At 38.1% G+C, this 25777-nt stretch overlaps 2 protein-coding genes across 2 annotated transcripts in view; one reads left to right on the plus strand and one right to left on the minus strand.

Moving 5' to 3' along the window:
• Nucleotides 1-111: 111 nt before the first annotated feature.
• LOC306947398 (uncharacterized protein) lies at nucleotides 112-1865 on the plus strand (the record flags this gene model as incomplete). The annotated part of the gene is made up of 2 exons (XM_079536696.1): nucleotides 112-601; nucleotides 1193-1865. The coding sequence occupies 2 exons, from the start codon at nucleotides 112-114 to the stop codon at nucleotides 1849-1851; spliced, it is 1149 nt and encodes a 382-aa protein (XP_079392822.1). The 3' UTR covers nucleotides 1852-1865.
• Nucleotides 1866-12924: 11059 nt separating this feature from the next.
• TTBK2 (tau tubulin kinase 2) overlaps nucleotides 12925-25777 on the minus strand; it is a gene marked incomplete at both ends in the record, with an annotated part of 56455 nt that continues 43602 nt past the window's right edge. The window contains 2 exons of the mRNA XM_079537611.1: nucleotides 12925-13393; nucleotides 14362-15626. Of these exons, the coding sequence (XP_079393737.1) occupies nucleotides 12925-13393; nucleotides 14362-15626 (1734 nt within the window). The remainder of the gene's footprint in view (nucleotides 13394-14361; nucleotides 15627-25777) is intronic.

Below are 25777 nucleotides of genomic sequence, written 5' to 3' on the forward strand. Positions count from 1 at the left end.
TTCCCCGGCGGGGCGCGGGGCCCGGCCTAGCGGCGGCGGCGCCCGCGGGCCGGGCCGGGGGAAGGGGCAGCGGCGCCCCCCGCGGGCCCCCCCGGCCCCCGGCGGCGGAGAATGGCCGAGGACTCGCCCAAGCGGCGCAAGGCCAATTTCAACGAGGCGGAGACGGAGGTGCTGATCGAGCAGGTGCTGAAGCACGAGCGGCTGCTGTTCGCGGCGGGGCCGGGCCGCGCCTCCCCGGGCCAGAAGCGAAAGGTGTGGGAGCTGATCCGGCACAAGGTGAACCCGGTGGCCGCCTGTCCGCGCGACGTGGAGGACCTGAAGAAGCGCTGGCGGGACCTGAAACGCCGCGACCGCAGCAAGCTGTGCCGCCTGTCTCAGGGCGGCGGGCCGCCGGGCCCCGCTGCAGCCCTCGGCCTCTTGCTGGCCCCCGAGGAGCTGCCGCCCGGCGCCGCGCCCGCCCGCCGCCACCACCACCACCACCACCACCACCACCACCACCTGCACCCCCGCGCCTACGGCTCCCTGCTGCACGCCGAGGCCGTGCCCATCGTGGGCGGCATCGACACGCTGGAGCTGCCCGGCGCTGCCGTGGGGGAGATGGGTGAGTGCGGGGCGCCGCCTTCGCGCCTTGACGCGCAGTGCTGCGTGTAGCCGGCGGCCCGTGACACTACGGCGCAACGGCACGTGGGAGCGGACCTCCCGTCCCGGCGGCGCTAAGCCCCTTCTGTCCACGTTTGTAGATCCCGTTCTTGAAATTGCAGAAATAGAATGCCAGCGTGCAATCCTAGGGTGCCCGAAGTGCTGTGACTACGTATGGTTTTGTGTCCCAGAGAGAGGGGGCGTTAACGCGCTGAAACAGCAGCTGCAGTACGCAGGGATTCCCCGCGATCGGCGTCACCGTGCACACACACAGCACAGAACAAGATTTGTCTTTTGGAACCTGCATCTTAGCCCCCGCGGTGGGGACAGTAAGGGAATTACAATTCACGGCTATTCAGTAAATGGATCTTTAGGGTTTTTTTCCCCTCGTATAGAGGTGATGTGTGTTCTAAAAGCGTCAGCACAGCGCAAGTTGCTGCGGTAGGGTCTTGGTTCAAGGGCGGTGGGTGTGCTGAAGGGTAAAAGCGCACCTGACTTGACTGTGAAGTTCCTCACTGACTTTGCTCTGCTTTTCCTCTCCCCTCATCTCTAGGATTTAACGATGATCCCGGCCCATCTCATCAACCCGGTCTTGAGAAGATGAACCTAAAAGAAGAGATAGTGGTGAAAGTGGTAGAGCCGGAGGAAAGCTCTGAGGACATGGCAGTAGTCCCACCTAGCCAGGAGCAGCTGCCTTATCTGGGGACATCGGGTGGTGCTTCCTCAGGGAAGGTAAAAGCCAAATCAAAAGGCAGATCCCAGGCAGACCAAATCAGAATAACTGAAGCGGACCTAGTGCAGATTCAGCAGACCCAGATGCAGGTGATTCAGTCTGGCTTTGACAGTGTCAACCACAATCTTCAGCTGCTGCAGCAAGGCATGCAGGATCTGAGTAACAGCCTCAGCATCATGGCGCATACGCTTGTTGCTATCAAAAACGTCTACGTGAAAAACAACACCGGCCCAACTACATACACCACCACCTCTACTCAGACCACAGCCGGGTACCTGAGCCCAGGTTCTCCCCAGGTTTCCCCTGCTGAGGACAGAGGCCGGGTGCAGATGGCTGGGAGCAGCAGCAGGAGCAGCAGCTGCAGTTCCAGCTCTACATCCCAGGAACCAGGTCCTTCAGAGTTTCCCAGGCCCCCCCTGAGAACCATTAAGAAAGAACATCCAAACGGCTGCTACTACTTCTGCTTTGCAGACATGTAAAACTTGAATATATGTACAGTGACTGTGGTGTTAGGTGCTGTTGTTTGTTCTGCTCCAGCCTGTGACTTGAAGGAGCAAAGTGGACTTGCCCCCCGCATTTTTTCCCAGTGGGAAATGTTTCTCTATAGGAGGTGGCATTAAACACTAAATACCAGTTCTGTTTGTTAACTCAGTTTCAGTTGGCTAATGTTTTTCTGCTGTTCTCTTTATCCTCTTACTCTCTCAAAAACAAACAGATTTATTTTGGCTATAACTCTTGTCTGTATTACCCTTTGTTTAATGTGACCTTTTGGAAAATAAAAGGCATGAGATTTGGGTGAAAAAGTAACGTTATGGTTACTGACTACCAGGAGCTGTCTTACATGAGTTGCTTAGTTTTTGTTGGTTTTTTTTTTTAATTAAACAAATGGCAAAATGAGCTGGTGTTTTTAAGTAGTTGCTTTTTGTAATACTTATAACTGTTTGCTTGTTTGCTGTTGGTTTGAGGTTTTGTTTTTCTAAGTCTCAGCTGTGCAAGGAAGATATGGCAGGAAGGGTTGGATACACCTGCTTCCCTGAGGAATGGTTTTAGGATTGAGCTGTTGATGGTGAATGTGCTTCTCCAAATTCGTACAGCATTGCTCCATTTGGCTGCTGCTCATTCCCAGCTTGCCAAATGCATCTTCTCAGAGGCATTTTGTTTTACTTCACTAGCAGAGCAGGCTATTTCTTGTGATATTATTAAGATAGAGACATAAAGCAAAAACAGTAACTGATGAGTGATGCCTGGCTTTGACATGGAATGACATTTCTTATTATGGCTTGTAAGCAGATTTTGCAAGCTTTCTGGAATTGGTATCACTTGAAATACAAAGAACAAAAAAACCTTTCTGCATTGTTTTACATTTAGACTTGCTGTTAAATAAATTACAGGAGGCAGAGTCTGATTCTGGATAGAAAAATGTTCTTGCATAGCTCATGAAAAGAAGCTTTTATTTTTACCTATCAGAGAGATTAGTAAAATCTGCCATGCTTGTACATCCAAGGAAGAAGAACTCTGAACAGGAGGAAAATATTACTATTGATGCTATCGTTAAGATAAGTGGAAGACTGGTGTTTAGAGCCTGTATATTAGTGCCTTGTAAAAAGCACTCCATTTATATTTTTAGCGTACTCACTGAAGGAAATACAGCAACCTCTCACCTGCACTTTTATCCTATCGCCTAAAAAATCATTCAAGTCCTCCTCATAAGCATTTATCACTAGTATAAAATTCTAAAGATAAATTGGCCTATGGTAATGGTCACTGGTTTTCCAGTGATTCTGCATATATGTTTTTGTTGCACACAAAGTGGCAGCCCAACTACCCCTTTTAGCAGCATAAGAACAAATAAACATCAGGCAAGGTATGTATATATTTTTATGTCAACTTGGACAGTGCACTATACTACACAAAAATACAGGACTAATTTCTTCCATCTTTAGGGGGGGAAGTAGGCCATTTTCATTGAAATGTGATAAATATGGGAGCTAACAGTAGCTGCAAATAATGCAAGGAGTGCATCACCAGTTACACACTATTAGAATAATTACCTCAAAGCAAGGGATTTCATCTTAGCCCGTGCAGGAGTCTGATGGAGCTCAGGACAGCTGGATTTTAACAGGTTTCTTCTGAGGCATTGCTGAGCAAAGAATGGAAACAAAATTATTTAAGAAGCCCAAAAGAACCATTTAAAAAGGAAACGGTAGAAGAGGATGACAAATCCTGAAGCTCAGCCAGGTGCAGTTCAATTGCAGCCACCACAGGGAATTAACACAAGGTCTATGCCCTGGAGGAGGTTCTTGGCTCCTGGATTCCCTTATAAAAGGAGATGGTGTGGGTGACAACTACCACTACCTTACTCATAAAATGTTGATACCAAAAGCAGGATAGAGTTAACCTCTTAGAAGCATTTATATTTCTCCTCCTCAGTACAGATGGGATCTGCCAAGCCTTCATTTGTGTTTTGTTCGCATACAAAAAGCAGCCTCTCAATCTGTGATATCCCAGGTTGGGTTAGAAAAATGTTAGTGAATCAGAAGTTTACTTGGTCTTTTTGGGCAGCTATTTGAGCTTGTCCAGAGTGCAGTAGCCAGTTCTTTCTGTATTTCAATTCTTTCTTCAATTATTGATTCTTTAATTTCATTTACTCCAGCCTTCTTAGGGAAAGCTAGCTTGTGTGTGCTACACAGTTGTCTCACGTTTATGTTTCCATGAGAGAAAGCTACGGTCCAGGTGCAAAGAAGTGCAGCAAGATTTCAAGAGCTAGTGGACTGTGTCTGCTGTGGTTGTGAAGATGGTTAAAAAAAGAAAAAAGTGCTTCAGAAATCAGATGAGCAGATCTCAGCACTGATCTCCAGTGGTGTTCCTGTTCCAGCCTTGGATCTTCTTCAGTCTCTCAACTGTACAGCCTAGGTATGTCGGAGCTGAGTTGAGACCACTCTCTCATTTTGGTTATGATCACTATTTATGTAATATTATAAGTAACTTAAGATACTGAGATATCTCACCTCCAGTACAGAGCATGTACACTTTTATTTTCAAATTCCAATTAATAAAGCTGACTTTCTGTTTCTTTCTGTGTCTTTTCTGTAATCAAATAGTGGCTTTACTGGGAACACTAACAACAAACACCCTCCAGAAGCACAACAGTACATTTCTAGCTGCTCTTAAGGGCAGAGCTGGCCTTTAATTTGCTTCACATACACTGCATAACAGTGGCAAAGTCAAGAAAGAGATCCGGAAGTTTTCTCCAATTCTTCTAGACTTCCCTAGCAACCTTATTCTGCTGTGCAAAGAGCAAGCAGTATTTTCCACAGCACACAAGGACTAAGATAAGTGTGCACATAGACCACAAATATTGTGATGACATTGTACTTTTATCTAGTTTTTCTAAAAAGAGAAATGAAAGGATCTTGGATGGAACTAGAACAACTGGTTAACACTGCATCCCCATATGGGACAAAATGCCCAGATTCAATAACAACTTCAGTAATGTTTTTGCTATCTGCAGCTAAATTGTATTGCAGAGAGAATGAGACTTTACAAGAGGCTGTAAAACCTTGGCATGAATGTCCAGACAGCTGGACAAAATAAATTTATTACAGTGGCCTGTGGCTAAATAAGAAATTATAATTTAGCCCATTTACAAATTAATAAGTGTAGCTGGCTTGCTACACAAACAAGGCTGGGATCCACCATATCATCACTAAATTGTTCTCATCTGCCATGGCAGTCATTTGTCGTTTGGGTGAATGCAGAGAGGATGGATAAAGAACATGAGCAAATAGAGAAGGAGGCCTTTAAGGAGGAGGGTTGAGTTGTTCCTAATGTTACTTATTACAGGATACATCAGTATACTAAACAGTAGAACTTTCATTGCCTCAATCACTCTTGCAGTATGAGTATCAACTTCTTTTGCAGTAGTACCAACTGACACTTGCTTTTTGCTTTCTCATAAGAGAAAACAAAGTTTTTTTTCCATCTAATGTACAACAACAAAAAAATTGGAAAAAAAAAAAAATCAACCTTATACAGTATATTTTAAGCAGTAAAATCACCATACAAACACAATCAAGGATTGAAGTTTTGCATGCTGAATGAGTATTTTATTTATAACCAGTTTATAAAAATAAAATACAAAATAATTTGAAAACAAAACTTAAAACATTGTACAAAGCCTTGATATGGTACAAATGAGAAAATAAATAATTACACCTTTATGTACAAATGACCATTACAAGCGCATCAACTTTCTTATGTTCTTGGTTGCCTGAGCAAACTTAAAAGAAAAAGAATGGCTTAGAAGATTTCCTAGGAGGGGAAAGAGAACAGCAATTATTGAGCAAAATAATTTTGAAGGACTCAACATTTGTCTTATCCAATGGTAACGAATAACCTCAGAAGTACTTTGCATTTAATTTAATCATGATGCAGATCAAGTACTTAATTCCTTATGGAGCAACAACATTGTATTTTTAGCTAATACACCAATTTCATTCTTTGTGGTATTGCCCAGAGATTTTCAATTAGCAGCCATTGGTTTGCAGCTTCAAAAAGTCAGTACTTGTCTGAAGGCATTGCTGGTGATTTCCTTGATTTAGCAGTTTGGATATTCGTAGGAAAGCATTTGAAAATTGACACCTGTTCCCTCTCTCTCTCTCTCTCTCTCTCTCTCTCTCTAATACACACTGCAACTCAATTCTGGGTTGATTCTACAGAAAATCAGTTAGAAGTTCAAGAATAATTTTAAGTGTTGCATTCCAAACTAAGAAAGCAGAAGATGCAGAGAAGGCTGCTGGCCAATCATTCCAGATCTCCAGTCATAACCAGAGAGAAGGAAAAGTTGTGAAATGGACCAAAATCCCTCACCGCACCTTGTGTCAAGCCTTTATGACCTTGTCTGCCACAATCCAGATCAGGACTTAAAAGAATCTGAAGCCATGCAGACCAAGCTGGTCAACATTATGTACCTTCAAGAGCAAGCTGGCCTGCTGCTACTAGAGGTCCCTTACATAAAAGTTAGGTCAAAGATCAAGTGATCGCAAAATGAAACAAACATCTGTAACCAATTAATACTAGCTGAATTACCACAGCCAACTGGGGACCATCAGGACCCTGTATGAGTAGCCCACCTGCAGTATTGTTTTCAAAAGAAACAGTGGACTCCATACTCTTGGCCTAAGCTGACTAACAGTAATTCTTACAGAAAGTAAGGGATCAAAAAGCAAGTCATGTCGCAGTCTTTACTAAAAATATGCATTTTCCAATTTAAAATAAAGTAACTGAAAATGCAAGACTTATAAGTGAATTTATTCCTTCAGTCCCTACACAGGAAAAAAAAAGCTAAACAAAACTAGGGTCTATTTTAATGAAAGTTTCACTTGCACAAGAACAGAAAGGATCCAAGCTGTTTATGTGGACTGGGGAGAAACAGGAGCAAAACACAAGCTAACATCTGCACTACAAAAAAAGGCATTGCTCAACACTTAGAGCAGAAACTTCAAATCCACATTCATTATTATTTGTACGTACAACTTTGTGCGTTTAAATTTTGCATTGCATTAGTGGGAATCCTGACATACTTGAAACAAAACCAGAATTTCACCCAGGATTTTGGCACCAAAATTAACCAGTCAGCTGGAACTCTTCTGTAGTAAGGAAGGAGCAGGGTACACAGGTCTTGTTGCAGAGCACTGCAACTAAATTCCTGTTCTCTGAAAGACAATTTCTCTATTGCAGCAGTAGAGGAAAACCAGCTAGTCCCTGGAAGCTGTGGGTACCCCTTGCAGCCCAGGTTCAGCTTCCCTGCTGGGGTTTGCAGGTCGCAATTTGCTCTGCGCTAAATTTGTTGTGTCAACCACATGGTTGTTTTTATTGAAGAAATCTCCCAAAAGGAAAATACATAACTCCTGTAGACAGTCCACATAATTGCCAGCCATTGTAGAAAGTTAGAAAAGCAATGCTTATTAATCCCACAAAAGTATAAAGTTCTTGAGGTGTTGTCACTGCTCCTGTTAAGAGAGGATGTGTTACCAGAGTAAAATCACCCTATATAATCAATCCTAAAAGGCTGGAAAAATTGCCAAGTCAATACTTTAGATTTAAAATAATACATTCCTCTTATTCCTCTTCAATTCTTCCTTAAAAACAAACAAACAAACGCTCAGAGGTTAATATTAAAAATCTGGTTACTTAGACCACCAAATGAGGCTTGTTGCTACTGTAATTAAATAAACTCAGCATTTTGCAATATCTTAAGATAATTCCAGGTAGTTATTCTAGAATCTAGACTGAATTTCATAACATTTTTCTTTTACAAATGTTACACATAGGGGAGAGGAAGACTGGCTTCAAGTGGATAGCTGAGGTATCCTTGTGTGAGGTGAGTGTGTTTATGTGGTTGCACATATTGGCTAAGAACAGCATGATCCACACCTACGGACTGCATGGAGCCGAAACACTGAACCTTGCTTCCTTTTATCAAAGTTACCAGTCACTGCAAATTGTGAACAAGACATTTCAGCCAAACGAAAACAACAAACAAAATCCTTCAGTTCACTGCCTGCTTGGTTTGCTAAAGAAGTTGAATAAAAATATTCTACGAAGAATGCACTACATGGGATCATGGTATTAACCTAGACACCTGAGAACCCTCTTGCACACTGGCATTGGACAGACAAACATGCCTCTCACCATCCTGCAGGATCATTCCTGTGTTAAAAAAACAAAAACAAAAACAACTTATATCAGAGTATTCCATGAATTAGTTATTGAGCTCATTAGTGAGTTTGAGCTCCCTTTTATTCTCTTGTTTCTTCTGGAAGATTCAATTTCTCTCTCATTTTTAACATTCATACAAAAATTGTAGGCAAGTATTCCTGGTTTGCAACTAAACCTTTATAAAACATTGAAATAATCATCTTTTTAGCAGAATTTCTGCTTCTTACTGTCCTACAGAAATCTCTATTTCATTATGGAAAAAAATCTGTTTACAGGAAAGTCCCCACCATTTAACTGGCATTGTCTACATTCGTATCAAAGAGAAAAATAACACATTTCTAGGAGCACTGTGATCAACCATTGTATAAATGTTACTGGGATAAGAAAGACTTACAGCACTTTTGCCAAAAGAGAACTACAGGATCAGGCCCTGTAAAACTGAAGAGAATCAACATTAGGGCAAGGCAAAATTATGGCAGATAAAGCAGAGATCAGACCAAGTCAAAGCACCACAGACCTCAGCTCACTCTGGTAAATGAGTTTAAGTAAACAAGATGCAACAGCTGAGACTGTTTCTACCTATATACACACATAAGCATGTGTATATATGTATATAAATAACATATATTTCTATATAGCATACAGTATTTAGGTAAATGTGTATATTCACACATGTACAAAGGTATATTTATATATATATTAAAAAATTAAAATTCTGTGTTTTGCCAGCGATAATCAATGCCATAATAATTATAAATTCTAACTGGCAGAGCTCTTGCAAGCCTTTTTCAGTTGAAAAATCTCTGAAGCATACAGCACCAGACCTTTCCTTCTACACCATGACTGTTTTGTGAGGTATGATAGAAAACTTGATCTCAAGCATGGAGACTTCAAGGCAAGAATACGTTCAGATTTTCCATGTTACAGCTGGTGGCTATAACTCCCCAGAGGTCTGTGCCTCCTGAATAACTGCACATACTAGCAGTTAAAACCTCATATTGCTCCTGCCTTTGAACACTGAAATTGTTCATGCTTACTGATCCTACTCAAATAGATAGGTGCCTACCATCATGACTTGCCAATGTTGTTATACTGTATGACAACTCCTGTTATTTTTAACAGTTTTACTTAGCAATTAGAATTTGCAATTAATAACAAATTTTGTTGATATTAATATTGATTTTCAAGGCTGTCACTCAAATTCAGTGTATCATGTAAAATTGCAGGACATAATTTTTTGTGACATGTTCTATCTTTTCAAGTTCTATTTTATTTTACAGGCTTCCTGCCTCAATTTCTCTAGAAATGCTTTAAAGTGTTGGAAAAAACAGCACAGGTAACACTGTGAAAAGGAAATACACATGCAGCATTTTCATCCAGAACATGCCATGTCGCCATTGCACTGCACTCCAAAGAAATGGATACTTGAAAAGCACAAAGCAACAGCTCCTTGAATTACATTATTTTTCAGCTAAAAATTGCTATACAAGTTGCTGGATGCTTAAGCAAAATGACGATACTCTATGTAGATCCTTCATTCCCCTTCTGCACAAGGGTCACACACATACATTGATGGTTTTATGTCAGTTGCGTATGCAAGTGTCGGAGATTACAGAGCTCATGATTAAACGGACCCCCTGGAAATAGTACAGTAACAAATATATAGATGAGGTGATCAAGTGACTGCTATCTAACTACATTAACCAGTTGCTACATTAGCCTATAGTATGCAATTCTGTATGTTTTTGGCAGAAGGCAACAAGCAATAAAAATTTCTAGAAGAGCAGGTAATTCAAGTCATATTGCTCATAACCACTTTCCTGTTTGCATTTTCATGATTTTCTCACTAGTCCCTGTGGAATCCGCAGCAAGAAGCATTCGGTGATATAGAGGCCTTTTACCTTGTATTGCACTGAAAGAAGCCTGGATTATCAATCATGATTCATCTCTTACCCTATTTTGGCATAGTCTACTACTGTTACATTGGCAACTGGTTCAAGTACAGGTGAATGTCTACAACATTGGCTTATTTTGTATAGAATCATAGAATGGTTTGGGTTGGAAGGGACCTTTAAAGATCAAGTAGTCTAACTCCCCTGTCATATACAGTAAACTGCAGCAATGAACAAGTCTGTATTTTTGGAAAGAGCACAAAAAATCCTCAGGTGTTAATATTCTTTCTCATCTATAAAGAAGTTACCTGTTTCTAGATTCTGTTGTACTAGAGAGAAAATACAAACACCTCAAACTTCAGCATTTCAGGAGAGCAAGCATAAAATTGGCACTTATTCAAACTGACCCTATTAATGTAGGAATTAGCTCAAAGGACCTTAACAAAATGGAAAATAAGGGAGAGTGGAGGGAAAATAACCTTAGGCTGCTATACCACCTTAACAAATAATTCCAGCAGTGCCCAGAGTAGAAATATCACAAATGGGAACCAATTTTCTCTCTTTTTCTTTTTTTTTTTTATGCCATGAGGAAAGCAGGAAGGAAAGACAGAATTGTTGTTGTCACATTCATCTATCAAGTATTCATTGACTACCACTGTACCTATATCATGAGTATTCACAACAATTAAGAACATACATTATAAAATAAAATGAATAATCAACAAGCCCTATTTGTGATAAGAAATGAAAATACCTTTCAGTTTCTGTTCCTGTTCATGTGCAAATGCACACAATTCTAAAGAAAGACAGAGAGCTGCAAGACAAAATGTTGGCTGGTTGAGAAATCAGTAGTCCTTCAATCTTGTCCCAAGATACAAAGGTTGTTAGACTTTGTGCATTCCAGACTTTTTTTTTTCTCCAGGAGATAGGAGATGCAATGCCAAGAGTATTCAGGAACTAACAGGGAACTGCGTTATGTGTGGTCCATAAATTACAAGTGAAAAATGAGAAAGTGAATTTATATAAGCATGTACATATATGTATATATAAATATTTATATTATATAATTTACCATGAGGACATGCAATTATTGGTATAGCACCTATTATACAATATAATACAAAGGAATAAGACTTTCCAGTGGTACAGGTTTTTTTTTTTTTTTTTTTTTTTTTTCAGAAAAAGCAGGTATACCCTACCTATTGCATTCATCTGTAGTGATTGAAACCTGAATGAAATTAAGGTTCTACGCTGTGCTACATTGCGTATGAGAAACAATATACATATAAACAGTAAGAAAAATCAACATAGTCTGACAGAGCAAGTGAAATTCAGTGCAGCTCCAGGGCAGCTTTAATGCAGCATTAGAATGTGTTAGCTCAGAGACAAAATATTCCCTTTTAATCCAAAGGTATTCATTTGGCAGAGGTTAAATAGAAAAAAAGCACAGATGCTGGCTGGAGAGGCATATGACTACAGCAAGCAGATCAGCAGCTGACAAGTCTCCTACACATCCAGTATCTCCACAACAGTTATAACCAAGGAGAGCTGGCCACATCTTTTTTAGGATTGCATTCATGCTCGTTACTATTCTTAGCCAGTATTCTCTTCTGAATGTAGCAAAAAGTGCTAAGTGTTCTCTACTGAGATTCTGTAGAGCACGAGAGATTATTAAGTAACTACTAAAAAAAATAAGAAGAATTAGACACTGTGGACTTCACTGGCAGATAACAAAGTTTGGCTATCAAAGAATGATTTGGGAAGAGTAACAAAAACCCAATAACAAAAATATCTCAGATTGTTTTCTATGTATTTTGCTGTAATGATTCTTACTCAGATTTTGTAAGGTATTGGCTTTATTTCTGTCACCTGAATCCTCCCAAGGAGTTTACCTTTCATGTTTTTATTAAAAAAAATAATTTTGGTTATAATCGATTCTATACTGTAAGATCAGTGATTTCAGTGATCCACAACTAACAAAATAAAAACAAAAGCCAGCAGTAACAAGGATTCTTTTTGCATTTTGCTTAGGGAAAAATCAGGCACTCCTTTTCAAACATTCATTGCAATCCATTGCAAATCTGCAACATTCAGTGAACTGCAGACTTCTTTCTCTCATCTCCTAGATGAGGATGCTCTTTCAAATTCTACCTACTGAGGTAGAACCCCTTATGATTCCCAAAGTGTATAACATGGAACCAAGAATTAGCTTATTGGATCATAATTAGTACTGAACAAATTTCTACAAAATATCACTACAAAAACATCTCAGAAACTGTTAGTATCCATACTTAAAATGTCACCAGAGTAAAGAAGGGGCAAGAAACACGATACTTCACGTAAGTAAATCTGTGCTATAACAGATAGGGGACAAGATGAGCACTAAGTGACTTGGATGTGTGAAACTCAAAATGAAACAGAATCATAAGGTAGAAATACCATTGTCATATAAACTGTGCTTTTTTAAAACTGTAAAGACTATGCTTGAGCAGCACTTATCTCCCAAGTGGTGACGTTGTTTTGGGAATAATGGTTTTGATTCCTTAAATAATTCTTGAGACAAACCTTAAATAATTAGGCCAAATCTTCTAGTTAAGTAAACTGAAAACATAGAAATACTCTTTTTAAACACTCACCTTGGAGATATTTTTTTACTTCAAACACATTCCACCTCTTTGACTACCTGAGTCATTCTTTTCTTGCCCTCTACCCCTCTCCCCCCCAGATCTGCTTGCTGCCTGCTCTTAGGCAATGTCTGGCCACTCATTTACAAAGTATGCTTTCTCATGAGTAGTTTATGAAGCTTACGTTCTTAAAAAGCGCAGATTCAACACTTTTTTTTTAAATATACTTTTTTGATTAATTTTTTAAATACACAGTACACAGACACAACATGCATCAGACTTAAGAGGCGGATTTATACCTGTCAAGGCCCAGTTCCTATCTGCTAAGCTTAGTGGCTGATTTGCTCTTTCCTGTGGGAGTCTTAGTGTTTGGGGAATGGTATAAGGAACTGCCAGATCCTTTCAGACCATTCTTGCTTGGTTTGTTGTAGCAGTGCTCTTGCTGGCAGGATCTCCTAGAAGATGAGGAGCCTGAATGGCTAGGAGGTGATTTACTCCTCCCAAGATGTGGGGAGGAACTCCTCTGATCATGGTGGGTTCTCCCTGCCCGTGATGGGGAAGAACTAGCAGTACGGGGCAAGGAAGAGCTCCTAGGGGAGGCACTGGGACTGCGTCGGGGGTTGACAGGACTTTTGGGTGGTGTTTTTGGACTGTGTGGAGATCCTGGACTCTTACACTGTGTAGAACTCCTTGGTCTTTGAGATCCGTTCTGTAGAATTTGAGCCAGACGAGAGATAAGATCTGAGTCTGAGCTGCTACTCCCCAGGACTCTGTATCTGCGTAACCTTAAGAAGAAATGAAGAAAAAATATTTCTGTTTCAATCTACTCACCAAAATCCAAATAGACACACAGTATGATTGGAAACTAAGGAGGAGTTTACATGGCAGAACAGACATCTGAATGTGAACTTTCTTGTAAGGCAGAGATGTTCACATCTAGGTTTTGGCCTCCATGTTGTTCTAATCAACCCAATAATTAGTTGTATAAATTCACCTACATAAACAGTTTAAGCACCTACAAGAAAATTGAAATTTCCTAGCGATGTTGAAGTGCACAGAAAAGCAATGCTTACAATATCTATTTTGATGGGATGTATCCATTTCTGTCCATCATCAGTACACTCCTATACACAAAGGATGACAAAGCAAACCACAACTTCCTTCCGAGGATTTCACACTACTGATTATATCATAATTCTCCTTATCCTGGTAACTTAAGCACTGAATAAACTAGATCATGGTTGTCTATATTGAGAACCTGCAAAGGAGCATTTCTACAGTTCACTCTGTCATCCATTAAGTGGTTGTTTTTACTTAGCCATGATCAGAGCATAGTTAATTAACTTCATACTGATGGGTGGACTCTCCAAACAAGAATAATTAAAGCTTCTACAATAAGGACAGTTCAGTGTTAATTGGGGCTGCGTTTGATAAATCCTACTGATTTCTGTAAGTTTGTGAATAATTGACAGTTCTGAGTAAGTGGTTGCATTTGAAGAAGGATTTAGTTACAGACTGACAGATCTAGAAATTTTGACTACACGTATTGATGTATAAAACTTACTGTTGAAGCAGACTAGCAGTCTTTCCTCATTCATTTTTCAATAATGCAAGGTTTTTCAGAGAATTGAAGGCCAGCAATTAAAAAACAATAAGGATGGGACTTCTACACGATTACACGCTGCATAGTAACTGCAGCCTAACTCAAATCCATTTTCAACCTGAAAACCAATCTCTATTTTCACTGTGTTACCTTGCTTCTACCCCAGGCCTAGTAGGTGGTCTTCCAGGTGGTGGCCGAGGAAGGAAATGAGTTGAACTTGAACCGTTGACTTGATCAGTAGTGGCCCAGGAGACTGGTCTGGGTATCTTGCTTTTTCTGGACTGAGGGCTGCTTGGAGATAAATAACTATCTTCTGTCTGCTTGCTGAAATGAGAGTCCAGTGTCAGTTTAGAAAATGAGGATAATACATCATCCTCAGAAAATGGTACCGGAGCAGCAGCCATTTTTTCCTCCAGTGACTTATCAGAGGCACTTGAGAGGTCACCAAGAAAAGATTTGAGCTGCCTCTTTTCCACAAGTAGTCTGACCAAGTCTGTCTGATGGGCCTTTTTTAAAAGAAGCTTTTCCTTTGCTGAAACAGGAGAAGAGGATTCTGATGTTGAGTCTATTTCTTGTGCTAAAACCGGGATTCGGCTCTGCCTGAATACAAAAGGAGATTTAACTAAGTCCTTCTTAGATCGATGAGAATTCTCATTTGCTGAAATGCAGTGAAATAACTCTCCATTTCTGGGAGCATTTTTCTCCTTCTTGTCCTCCTGGTGCAAAAAAGTAGTAAGAGCCACTTGGTGGCACTGCAAGTCCTGGACATGGACTTCTTCCTTATTAGAATGAAAACCATTTTCCTGAACTGGTGCTATTTTGCTTGTTTGTCTATTAACATATGGGTTGATGCGTCTTGACGGAGAAAATTCTGGTGTTTCAGGTGCTGTTGACTTTAGAAGCTCATCTTGATTTGGCACCAAGCAGACAGGCCTTGGCTTTGATTCTTCAGCAGCATCAGTATTAGTTAGAGGTTCTTCATCCGCAGATTTCGAACTTCCCGGCAAAGAATTCTGTTCTTTGCTCAGCATTACAACAGCATCCTCAGAAACCACTGGAAGTAGTTCTTCCTCAGTCTCTACAGGAAGCTTTTCAAGTTCCTTCTCTTCCTGTCTCCCGCTTTGTTTTTCAGGTAGGTCCTTTTGGCCACTGCTCAGGACACTGGTATGTTCTTTGACATGTTCTTCCCTTTCAAGCACTTCTTGGCTGATATGAAGTACCATATCTGCTCTGCTGCCACTACCTGTCGCATCTCCTGTCACAACCAAACACGGCAAAGTTTCCCTTGGAGATAAAAGTTCCACTGTTTGTTCCACAGACTGTGCATCCCGCTCTCTTTTATCTAGCTGGTGGCCATAATGAAAGCTCTCTGAAGCAGACTGTGTGGATGCCACAGAAGGCCTGGGTATCGTTACCTTAAAAAATTGAGAAGGAGAAGGTGAAAAATTCGGGAATACCATAGAAAGCATTCTTTATATTGCATTTGTGATTTCATATATTCAAAATACATTAAATAATGATTCCTATGAATCACAATGATTAAATAATCCCTGAACTTCATAAATTACGTATCGGTAATTAGGAAAATTAGATACTCTACCATCCCAAGACAGAAATGCATAACATAAAAACAGTCTCAGTGGAAATTGTTGCAGTTACCAAGGAACATCCTGGAAAAGAGACTCAGATTAAGAGGTAAGCACTTTACCATTTTACATTAATTTGAATACTTTCAGTGTAAGTTTCATGTAAACATAGAACTTTAACAAGTACACCACAATACTTTCTAGACAAGTATAGAAGACAAAGAACACACTGAGGTCCAGATTCAGGAATTGATTTAAACTTCAATTTAAGCAGAACTTAGACACTGTTCTCAAAAGAACTAATAAGAAAACCTTATCTACCTAATTGAATACATCAGTACCTCTAATACCTACAGCTCATAAATATTCCTGAGTGCACAAATTTTATCTATTTTCTTCCCTATATAAGCTTACGTCTTTTTTAATTATTAAACTGAGCAAGCAGGTCAGGACTTCTTACTTAAGGTCATTAAGAGATTCACAAACTAAATATTCACACAACTAAATCTCCTGATGGGTCTAATCTAATGCTAAGTGCGCCCAAAACCTATATACAGTACTGACTCAGAGTCAGTGTGAAAAACGATTGAGTATATAGCTCAATTGTTGGAACACACAGCCAGGAAATAGGAAACCTGCCTTCATGTCTCTTTCCACCCTGAGGGACACAAACCCTCTTTCCCATCAAGTATGGGCAGAACCATAATGGATCTGCTCTTTTGCTTTCCTACTGAAGACAGGTCACTGCACAGTAAGAAGTGCAGGAGTCATGAGGTCGGGGGTGAGGTCACACAGAAGTGACAGGAGCTCCTGAAAATGTTGATTCAGTGACAATAGAAGAGACAACTACTGATCCTATTTCCAAATAGTCTGTGGTACAGAAGACAGATTTCACTTGAACTTCTTACAGAAATTATCTAGACATGCTGCTGAGCTTAACGTGTTGTTTGTAAGAGCTAGCGCATTGGTACTTCTGGACCAGCAACAATTCATACTGTGTACTCCAACTTCACAAATGCAGAACTCTCCAAAATAAGAAATGCCAACGAACAGTCAAGGATATACACCCTCATGGGAATCTGAAGATTCTTCTCTAAAATTCTTGCTGATTTTTTTTTTTTTTTTTTTTTTGCACTTTCTTGATAATCCTGTACATCATTCCTATCAGTATGCACACACATTGACCTACATGAAACAAGAGCATATAAACAAGAGTACTATATAAACAAGTGTACTATAAACAGCTCATTAGAACAGAACACAAAAAAATAAATCACAGTTTGGAATAGAGATGAATTAAAGAGAAGGTAATTGTTTGTTAAAGAAAATATCTCTGTACTGTAAAACGTTTACTGAACATACTTTAATTTACCTAATACAATTTTGGAAGTTAACCTAAAAAGCATGGCTTTATTATTATTTTTTTTTCTTTTAAAGAAAATGAGCAGAAATAACTGAACTCCTGTTTTCTGAATGTATCAGTCTGTAGCTTGTTCAATGAGCTGAAATTTATTGAAATTGGGGGGAAAAAAGTCATATATTTAAAATAAAATAAAAAAAAAAACCAAAAAAAAAACACTGAGACCGGCAGCAAGAGACTAGCTTTTGTCTCCCAGTTGGATCATTTTTTTAGTTTCATGTAATACAGTCCCTCTATGTTTGCTGAATTGAAGTTCTACCTTGACAAACAAATGGAGATTGTTTAGTTTCATTCAGCAAAACAGTCCTCTTTGCCTACTCTTATTCCCAAGACAAGCTCTTTCTTCTGAAAGACACATCATTTCTCTTGAGTTAGCAAATTCTTACTGCAGAAGCCTTCCTGTGAGAGAACCAGTGCAAATCAGTTTGGCCACAGCAAGAACAGAAGAAGTAGATATTTGAAAAAAGCACCTATTCATGATTAAGTCAACTAATACCTAAATTTTAATTTGAATTTTAATACCATAAAAATGGTTTCGCAGGAACTCTGCATAGAACGAAAAAGAAATAAAATAGGGAATAGGTCTGGTATAAGAGACAGGGGAGTTACAATCAGTTCTATCTTGTTTCAACAAACCATTCCACAGGGCTGCAGGTGGAATTTCCAAAAAAGGAAATCCTGTAAAATGCTTCCTTTTCAAAAGTTTTTACCTGATGAGCTACACTGGTAGTTAATTTGTATCACTTGCTAATTAATAAAAACCAGGCTTGTCTCCCACATTTCTGAAAAATGATGGCTTCCCATAGAACAGAATGATATCTGGTGGACTCTGTTTTGGGAAGTAAAACAGCCTTAGTTATCTGCTTCTCTAGTGTTATTTCTCTTCCTGGTATTTTTCCAGAAGAGCTGCAATTGCAGTTAATTTTTTTTTTTTTCTTTGCTTAAATACATTTACACAGAAACCTTTTTCCTTATGACATCTCCCTTATATGTCAATCCTTTTTTAGGTGAAACCAATTCTGATGTGAAATCTGTTTACAGTTTTCAGTCTTCATCTTCTCTGCCACAACTAGAGAGAACAGTTTCTAGCCTTTTAGACTGCTCTTGATCAATCCAGATTTAGCCCTTATATCCAAGAAATGCAGGAGTAGACTTGTTGAAGAATCTACAATAGGACAAGAAGGAGCTTTTTGTGAAAGAAAAACACCGAAATAAGAGAAGGAAAGAAAAGCACACTAAGTATCATCAAAGACTCTGTAGTGCTGAGTAGCTCAGTTTCAGCAATGGCCTCCTGAATGCATGTATCACTTTCTTGAATTGTGCTCACTAACAAAAAGAAGCTTGTTTTCTCAGATGGTCAATAATCTTTTTGTTATTCTTCTCAAAGCACAAGGATTAAATTATATCCCTAATAGGCTTGACATTTCATTTACACATGCAAGAAATACAAATCATGCAGAAGTGCCTCTCACACAAGCATTCTTACAACTTCAGGTGCAGCTTCAAGAGAGGGAAAAAAAGAACAAGGCCAAAAAGAAACACAAGGGATTTTAAAAAGCACTGTTATACAATTTTATTTACTTACATAATAATAATTTTATAATTATACTTGTATAACAATTTCATTATTATACAAGTTTGATATTTGAGGTCTCACAGGATGAAAATACGAAGGGATACACATTATGCATTTACTGAATGCTAGTGTTTTCACACTGCAGGGTTGTAAGAACATCCCTAGAAAGGATAGAGAGACTGTTTTTTGAAGGTGAATGCTTGTTCCCTGAGATGGGGCCGTAAGGATGAGATGTAAACAACAGCAGAAGAAAGTTTGGCAACCGTGAAAGGATAAAAAAATTCCACCCTAACTTCTGAATTTAATTATGAGCCATGAAAGATGTCCTTCATGCCTTAACTCTCCTCGAACTCTAAATAATTGTATAAAAAAACTCTCAAAGCAACTTAAAAAAAAAAAAAAAAAAAAAAAGCAACATATAGTTCTGTAACCCTAATCATCCAATAGTCATCTTCCTTGTGAAACCTTGCACAACGGAAGTGAAAATCAAGTAGCCTGAGAAGGGCTGATCCTCAGATGTGCAATGTACACCAGTCTAAATGGTGGTTTAATCTAATTCAGGGACACAGAAATCTAAAGACTGTTTGATACATATCTAGTTACGAAACAAATAATACATGGCCAAGTATGCAAAACTAAAATTCTGGCATCATCATAAGTAAGTTTTGTACTCTATTTTCTTCTGCCACAAACTACAATCATATCCTATAAGATTTCTGTGGCTAATTACATCAATTTTGCACAACATTGAACCTGAGGAACAAAGATTATAATGTGCTGCATCTAAGAAGAAAATGTTCTGTATATTGTCTCAGTCCTTTTCAGTAAACTGCTGTATCATATGCCTTCTTTTAAAGTCCTGGAATTGTGACAATCAGGTAGATAATGCTATAAACTGATTACACCCAGTATGCTGGAATTGTATCCTCCAGTATTTAAAATCTGTTCTGCACAATTTTCTTCTTAGATGCAATGCTCCCTTTATTCTGCAAAAATATCTCCTTTTCTTCTGGAATATTTAAATGAAATTATCACCACTACCTTGAATCCATCAGTCTTCCCTAACTGATTTCTTAATTTCATTCTGTTTTCTGAGGCATTATATTAGATTGCATTTTCTTCAAGAAGCTTTACAATATACTGAGTGGAATGTTACGAAAGAAAATGAACAAAACAACAAATATCTCTTAGACATCCTTTATGGCATCCGTCAGGCTTTCCTCTCTCTAAACTTTTGACAGGCTGCAACAGCAAGTGATATGCTGGGATCAAACCTTCTGTGAATGTATACAGCAAATTGCAGAGGAATGAAAGCAGCTAAGTTTGAAAGATCTAAAGGTGTAAATATGGATTACTGTAAAATACTAGCAGGTAGGAACCTGACCTTGCAGCAACAGCTTCTTCCCTCCACTCATCAATTTAATCTTCAGAACTTCTTTCCTACCTTAGATAAGTTCATGTATCTATGAGATCAAACTTCACGTGTCTTTTCTCTTTTTCCTTCTACTTTTCATCCATTTTTGGCTCTACAGCCTGGAAGCAATATGATCAACGTTAGTACAAGCCTGTAGCTTCTGCAATACCAAACAGTCTCCTTGAATCTTTCCAATTCACCAGCTTCCTCTTACTTCATAATTCTTTCCCTGTTGCTTAACTTTTCTTCCACAGCTATATACTTCTGCAAAGAAAATTCAACTGCAATTTGTATGAAAGGATAAAAGAAATGCTAATATCCTGTAATTTACAGCTACTGTTACTCTCATGTGATTCAACCACTGTGATGCTTACATATTCTGTAGGTAACTTACCAGCTGACTGTTCAGAACAGTTTTCCTCAAAATTCTCTGCATCTATTGTTATCATTCCTTCTGACCTTCCAGAGTCTAATCCTCTGTATTCTTTACATCCCCTTCCCAGATTAATGTCGCAGAAAGGAAGAAGCTGAACAAAATTAGTTCAAGATTTCCTAAAATACATTGTCTCTTTCTATTATAGGCTAACATGCTGATAAACCGGACAAATATATGACTGCAGTTCATGGTGTTATGGAGCCCAAAGACAACTCTTAAGTCTTGATACTCAATCCCTTCTGACATATATACAGTATTGCAAGCATTGCATTCATTTGAACAAACTGGCAGTCCCCAAGATATTACACAATTGGTAAAATTCACACGCAACACGCTCTAGTCTTAACCTGGAGGAAAAGAGCATATGAAGATAACTCTCCACAGCTCTTAGATTACATTCTTTCTACTGTTCTATAATGCTATCTTTTGCATCAACCTTTTGTGAAGGATGCAAGAAATTGGAAGAGAAAGAAACACAGATGCAGAATTAGAAAGCTACACGACAACAGTGTTTTCATATCCTCTGAGGTGACGGCTATCTTTTGAGGATAGAGAACACACAGTGTGTACAGTCTTTATTTAAGTGCATCTATTATTCATGGCCTAGTTCCAATATTCTTTAAATATCTCCCCTTTTCAGTTATTCCTATACCACTTAACAGGTAAAGGAAGGTGTTCTTTATTCTAACAAAAACCCCTATACTCACATATCCAAAGGGCTAATACTGACTGCTCTGTAAGAAGTATCTTTAATTGCTTTCAGACAATGATTGCCATTGTAATACGGGGTTAATTAGTTTGTTAATTATGTGACCAAAACAAGTACTCAATTTCAAACTTCCATACAATATGTACATCAATTAAAGAATATTCTTCAAACTTACTTAAGTTGTATAGAACTGCTGGAATTGCTGGAGAACTGGTAAGCAGCTGCAATTCCAGATAATTATTTTATAGCTCTCACACAATACTCCTGTCATATATACTGCAATTAAAAATGGGCTAGTATCATAACACTGTTCTTCAGTTTCGCAGAGAAAGTCTTTTTCTAACAAAGCATCAGTTTGCCTTAACACACAGTTCAGAGATGTAAAAACACAGCAACTGGTATCACACTTATCTCATGCTTTCATTTCTGTCTTCACAGAAACCAAATTCCTACTTTATCATGGTTATTTTCTCATAGCATAAAACATGTAGAGATTAAAACCACTGAAGAAGCATGGCCACTTCATGATATTTTCCTGTGGAAAGTTGGAAACTACATATTTCATGAGGACTGTGGCTTATGTATCAAAGCTAATGAATACATATCACTCTAAGGAACACAATTCAATCAGCATTTCTAAATTGAGATTTTACTACATATCTAACCACCTTCATAGGATGGTAATTAGATTGCCACGAGAGGTCATGCCCAAGATATCCTGCTTTTTCTGTTAAGAAACAAAGCAAAATGCTACAAATTAGAGTGGTTCATCCTGATAATAGAGGATTGCAAATACAATGTTGCATTTATTTTCAATTCTTGGTGCAGATATTTGATATATAAAATGCGCTTAAAATATTTTTGAAGCTACCAGGCACAAATCGATAATAATGATACAAGAATCTTTAATCAAGTCTAGTTTCAGCATCAAGCTATCAGAAATACGTCAGAATGTATTTTTTCTAACTTTAGAATAAATTTTTTCTACTTGTGAATTATCTTTCTGAAGCTAAGTTTTATATTAACATCTGTCCCTATAGAGAAAATACCTGCAACTTTAAGAAACAATAAAACTGTGGATTAATACTTCCTCAGGGAAAAAACAAAAACAAAAGAGATCTCCTTTTCAAAGTAATATTATACATTGTTATTAAGAGACAGTGCTGGTGTTTTCCCCCCTTATTTATTTATTTATTTATTTTAAACACAGCAGTCTTCCTTTGTCATGAAAATGAGACATACACAGAGACTATCAATCACACAAAAATATTTTTCTGCATAACAGCAGTGGAGTCCGGCCACTACTGTTCAGATGAATTCTGAATACTCTTCTCCTTATATCACTTCAATAAAGAAATCATTTATGAATGAAATATCATGAAATATCATGAAATATTATGAAATAATCATGAAATATCACATAATTCATAAGATCTACCTTTATTTCAGTGTGCAGATTTCAAGGATCTGTATTCGTGATTTTTATACCTGATTTCTATGAACCCATATATAATTTTAGATTACTCCTATGCTTCATTTGTGCTTCAATTTTGCTGTTTGCATTATATTTTTTATTTTTGTAAAGGCAAAAATATCATTCAGATTCAAACAGCAACATTAAAATAAAACCCACAAAAATAACACAACCAACAACAAGAAAAAAAATTCAGCATCTCCCTTCTGATTTTTCAGTGAGACAGTGAATCTACTCATGTGTGTTGCAATAAATTAAATCCAGTTCTATCCAATTATAAAATTGGCACTGTATTTGTACACATTGCCCAAAGTGTGTGTTACGCTTGCAAGGGAAACAATCCATGAATATTACACTTTCCATTGGGAAATAAAACACATCAGAAGAATTTATGAAACCCAAACTGCATAAATATGATTTTAATACAAATTGTAATGTATGCAGTCATAAAAGTACACGTAAAATTTCATTTTAAAATTTGAAACCTAGATAAACATTCTTAAAAATCTCTCCTAATAGCTAAGATCTGTTCGAAAGCATTACAGGTTTCTCATGTCCATAGTGCTTCACCACCAAGAGTAGTTATAATTCATATAAAGAACTGTCTGCTTTCAGTTTGCTTATAAGCATGTTTTATAGATATTCTTTATAGGAAGCAGACCCAGAGATAGCAGTCTTAAGGTTGGTTCTCTTTTCTTTCAATATTTTAATATATACTCTTCTCTATACGCAAGGTGTTACAGTTACACCATGTGCAGATAAAGATCAGAACCCAGCTTATCTTCTAAAAACAAAATCCCTTAAACATTTGGCAGTCTGTTACCTTACCTAGCTTTGCCTCTGTGCACAGGTGTGATGATAAATATAAAGCACAGGTCCATATAGAATCACAGAATCACAAGGTTGGAAATGACCTATAAGATCATCTAGTCACAACACAGCTGATTTCCCTCAGATCACTCAGATGATCCACAGGCTACGTGTTGCTAGTGAGAAATTTAAAAGGTACTTAAAAGTCTGAAGTCAGTATATTTGATTCTGTTTTGGTTTCAAGCACAGTAACAGCAAGATGAGATATGGCAACAAGGCAGCACCACTTCAACCAACCTGAGAACTCTTTATGTATATCATATTCCATGTTTATAAACTCCTTACAGTAACCACTTTTTAAAAATTATATAGTGGTAACTTAGAGACACTAGAGACCTCTTTCTGCCTGTTCTAATTTTAGTAGTGTATACATTATTTTTTTCTAAAAAGTTCTCTTTTTCCATATGAAAAATGTATCTAATCAGAAGAAAACAGTAAGATACTAGTAAATTCACAAACTTCAAGTAGGGATTTTTTTTTCCTCTGACAATCTATTTGGACTATATTTTAATTATAACAATTTTTTTTTCACCAGAGTTGATCAGCTCTCTCTGGGAAATTGCAGAGCCTTTCTGAATTGAGCCTTTCTGAAGCACCTTTTACTATCTTTTATTATCATGTGTCAGTGAAATTTTAATGCTGGAAAAAATGTACTAAAGAGCAGATGTTTGGAATAAGATTAGCTTGGCATTTTAAAAAAATATAACAAAGTGATCATTTCAAGGATGACAGACAAGAATAGATTAACCATGTGGTTATCAATTTTGAGAAGTACTGTAGATTCCACAAAACATAAATGTTAAAAAAAATAGTAGCTTTTAATTTTTTTAAAATCCATTTTCTTCTTCTCCTTTTATTTTTTGTCCACACTTCAATGCACATGCTAATAATCAGTGTATATGGATGCTTTTATTAATTCATTTTCTAATGCTAATTCATTTCTCTCTCCTTCACTTTCCTGCCACTGCTGCTAGAGAAACCTGCAGAAGGGAAATGGCAAGAGGATCCTGTCAATAAAAATTGATTTGCTCTCTGCAGGTGGCACACTATTGGGAAAAAAAAATAATAATAACAGGTTCACTCTGACTTCTTGTTTTCTTCTACTGATTACTTCTTAATTTGCAGCTTGGAAAGCTTCATTTGAAAGAAAAGCTACCCATACACACACTTCTTAATTATTCCTTACACTAAAAATTGATGGGGAAAAAACGATGCCTAAAGAATTTCCCTCCTTCAGACAGAAGGTCCTGCTAAGCTCAGTAGGCAACATTTAGATTTCCAGATGTCAAGCTATTGCCTTTGCCACATGGACACCAGAAACAAATACACAACTTTTACACGTTTGCATTAGGAGGAAAGACTGTAGATGAAAACTGTTCAAAGAAAATCTACATTCTACATTTGAAATCCAACTGCTTAAAAGAACGGCAGTAATTTGTGGGTTTTGAGCGCATCTTCAGGACATCATTTTTCCTTCTGAAATATTTCCTAATATTCCCTCATATTTTGAATATGTGCTTTTGTTTGAAAATTTTCACATACTACAGAGAAACTGACTAACAAAGAAAACAACAACACTACAGTTAGTAACCATATGCTGATTGCCCTTCAAAGTACTTAACAGTAAAAACTGAAAACAGAATTCTGGATCTGAGCTTGCCTCTGAACCTGATCATAAGCATTATCAAATAACTACTTTCCATGACAACTGTAACATCACAGCAAATGGTAAACTTTTGGGAAAACACTTAAACTTCACGCAGACCCAATATAGTTTACATCAGGATAGGGTAGGGTGTGACTGTTCTGTAGATCCTGAAAGCAGAAGTCTCTTTGCTACATACAACTTCAATGGTGGCAACACTGAAAAGGAGACTCACTGAGCAAAGAAAAGCCTTTACCTCCTTTTCATTCCAGGACACACCTATTTGGTAATGTAGTATGTCTTGAAACAAATTCTAAAGTGGACTTTTTGACAAATATATCTATTTCTGATGTATCTAATGGACAGGTAAAATGCCTAACTAATGCTCTAACTAGTTGAGCTCTAATTCAATCCTAAAGTGCATAGCGACTATAAG

This window comes from Tetrao urogallus (assembly GCF_951394365.1).
Source record: "Tetrao urogallus genome assembly, chromosome: 6".
Classification (NCBI taxonomy): Eukaryota; Metazoa; Chordata; class Aves; order Galliformes; family Phasianidae; genus Tetrao; species Tetrao urogallus.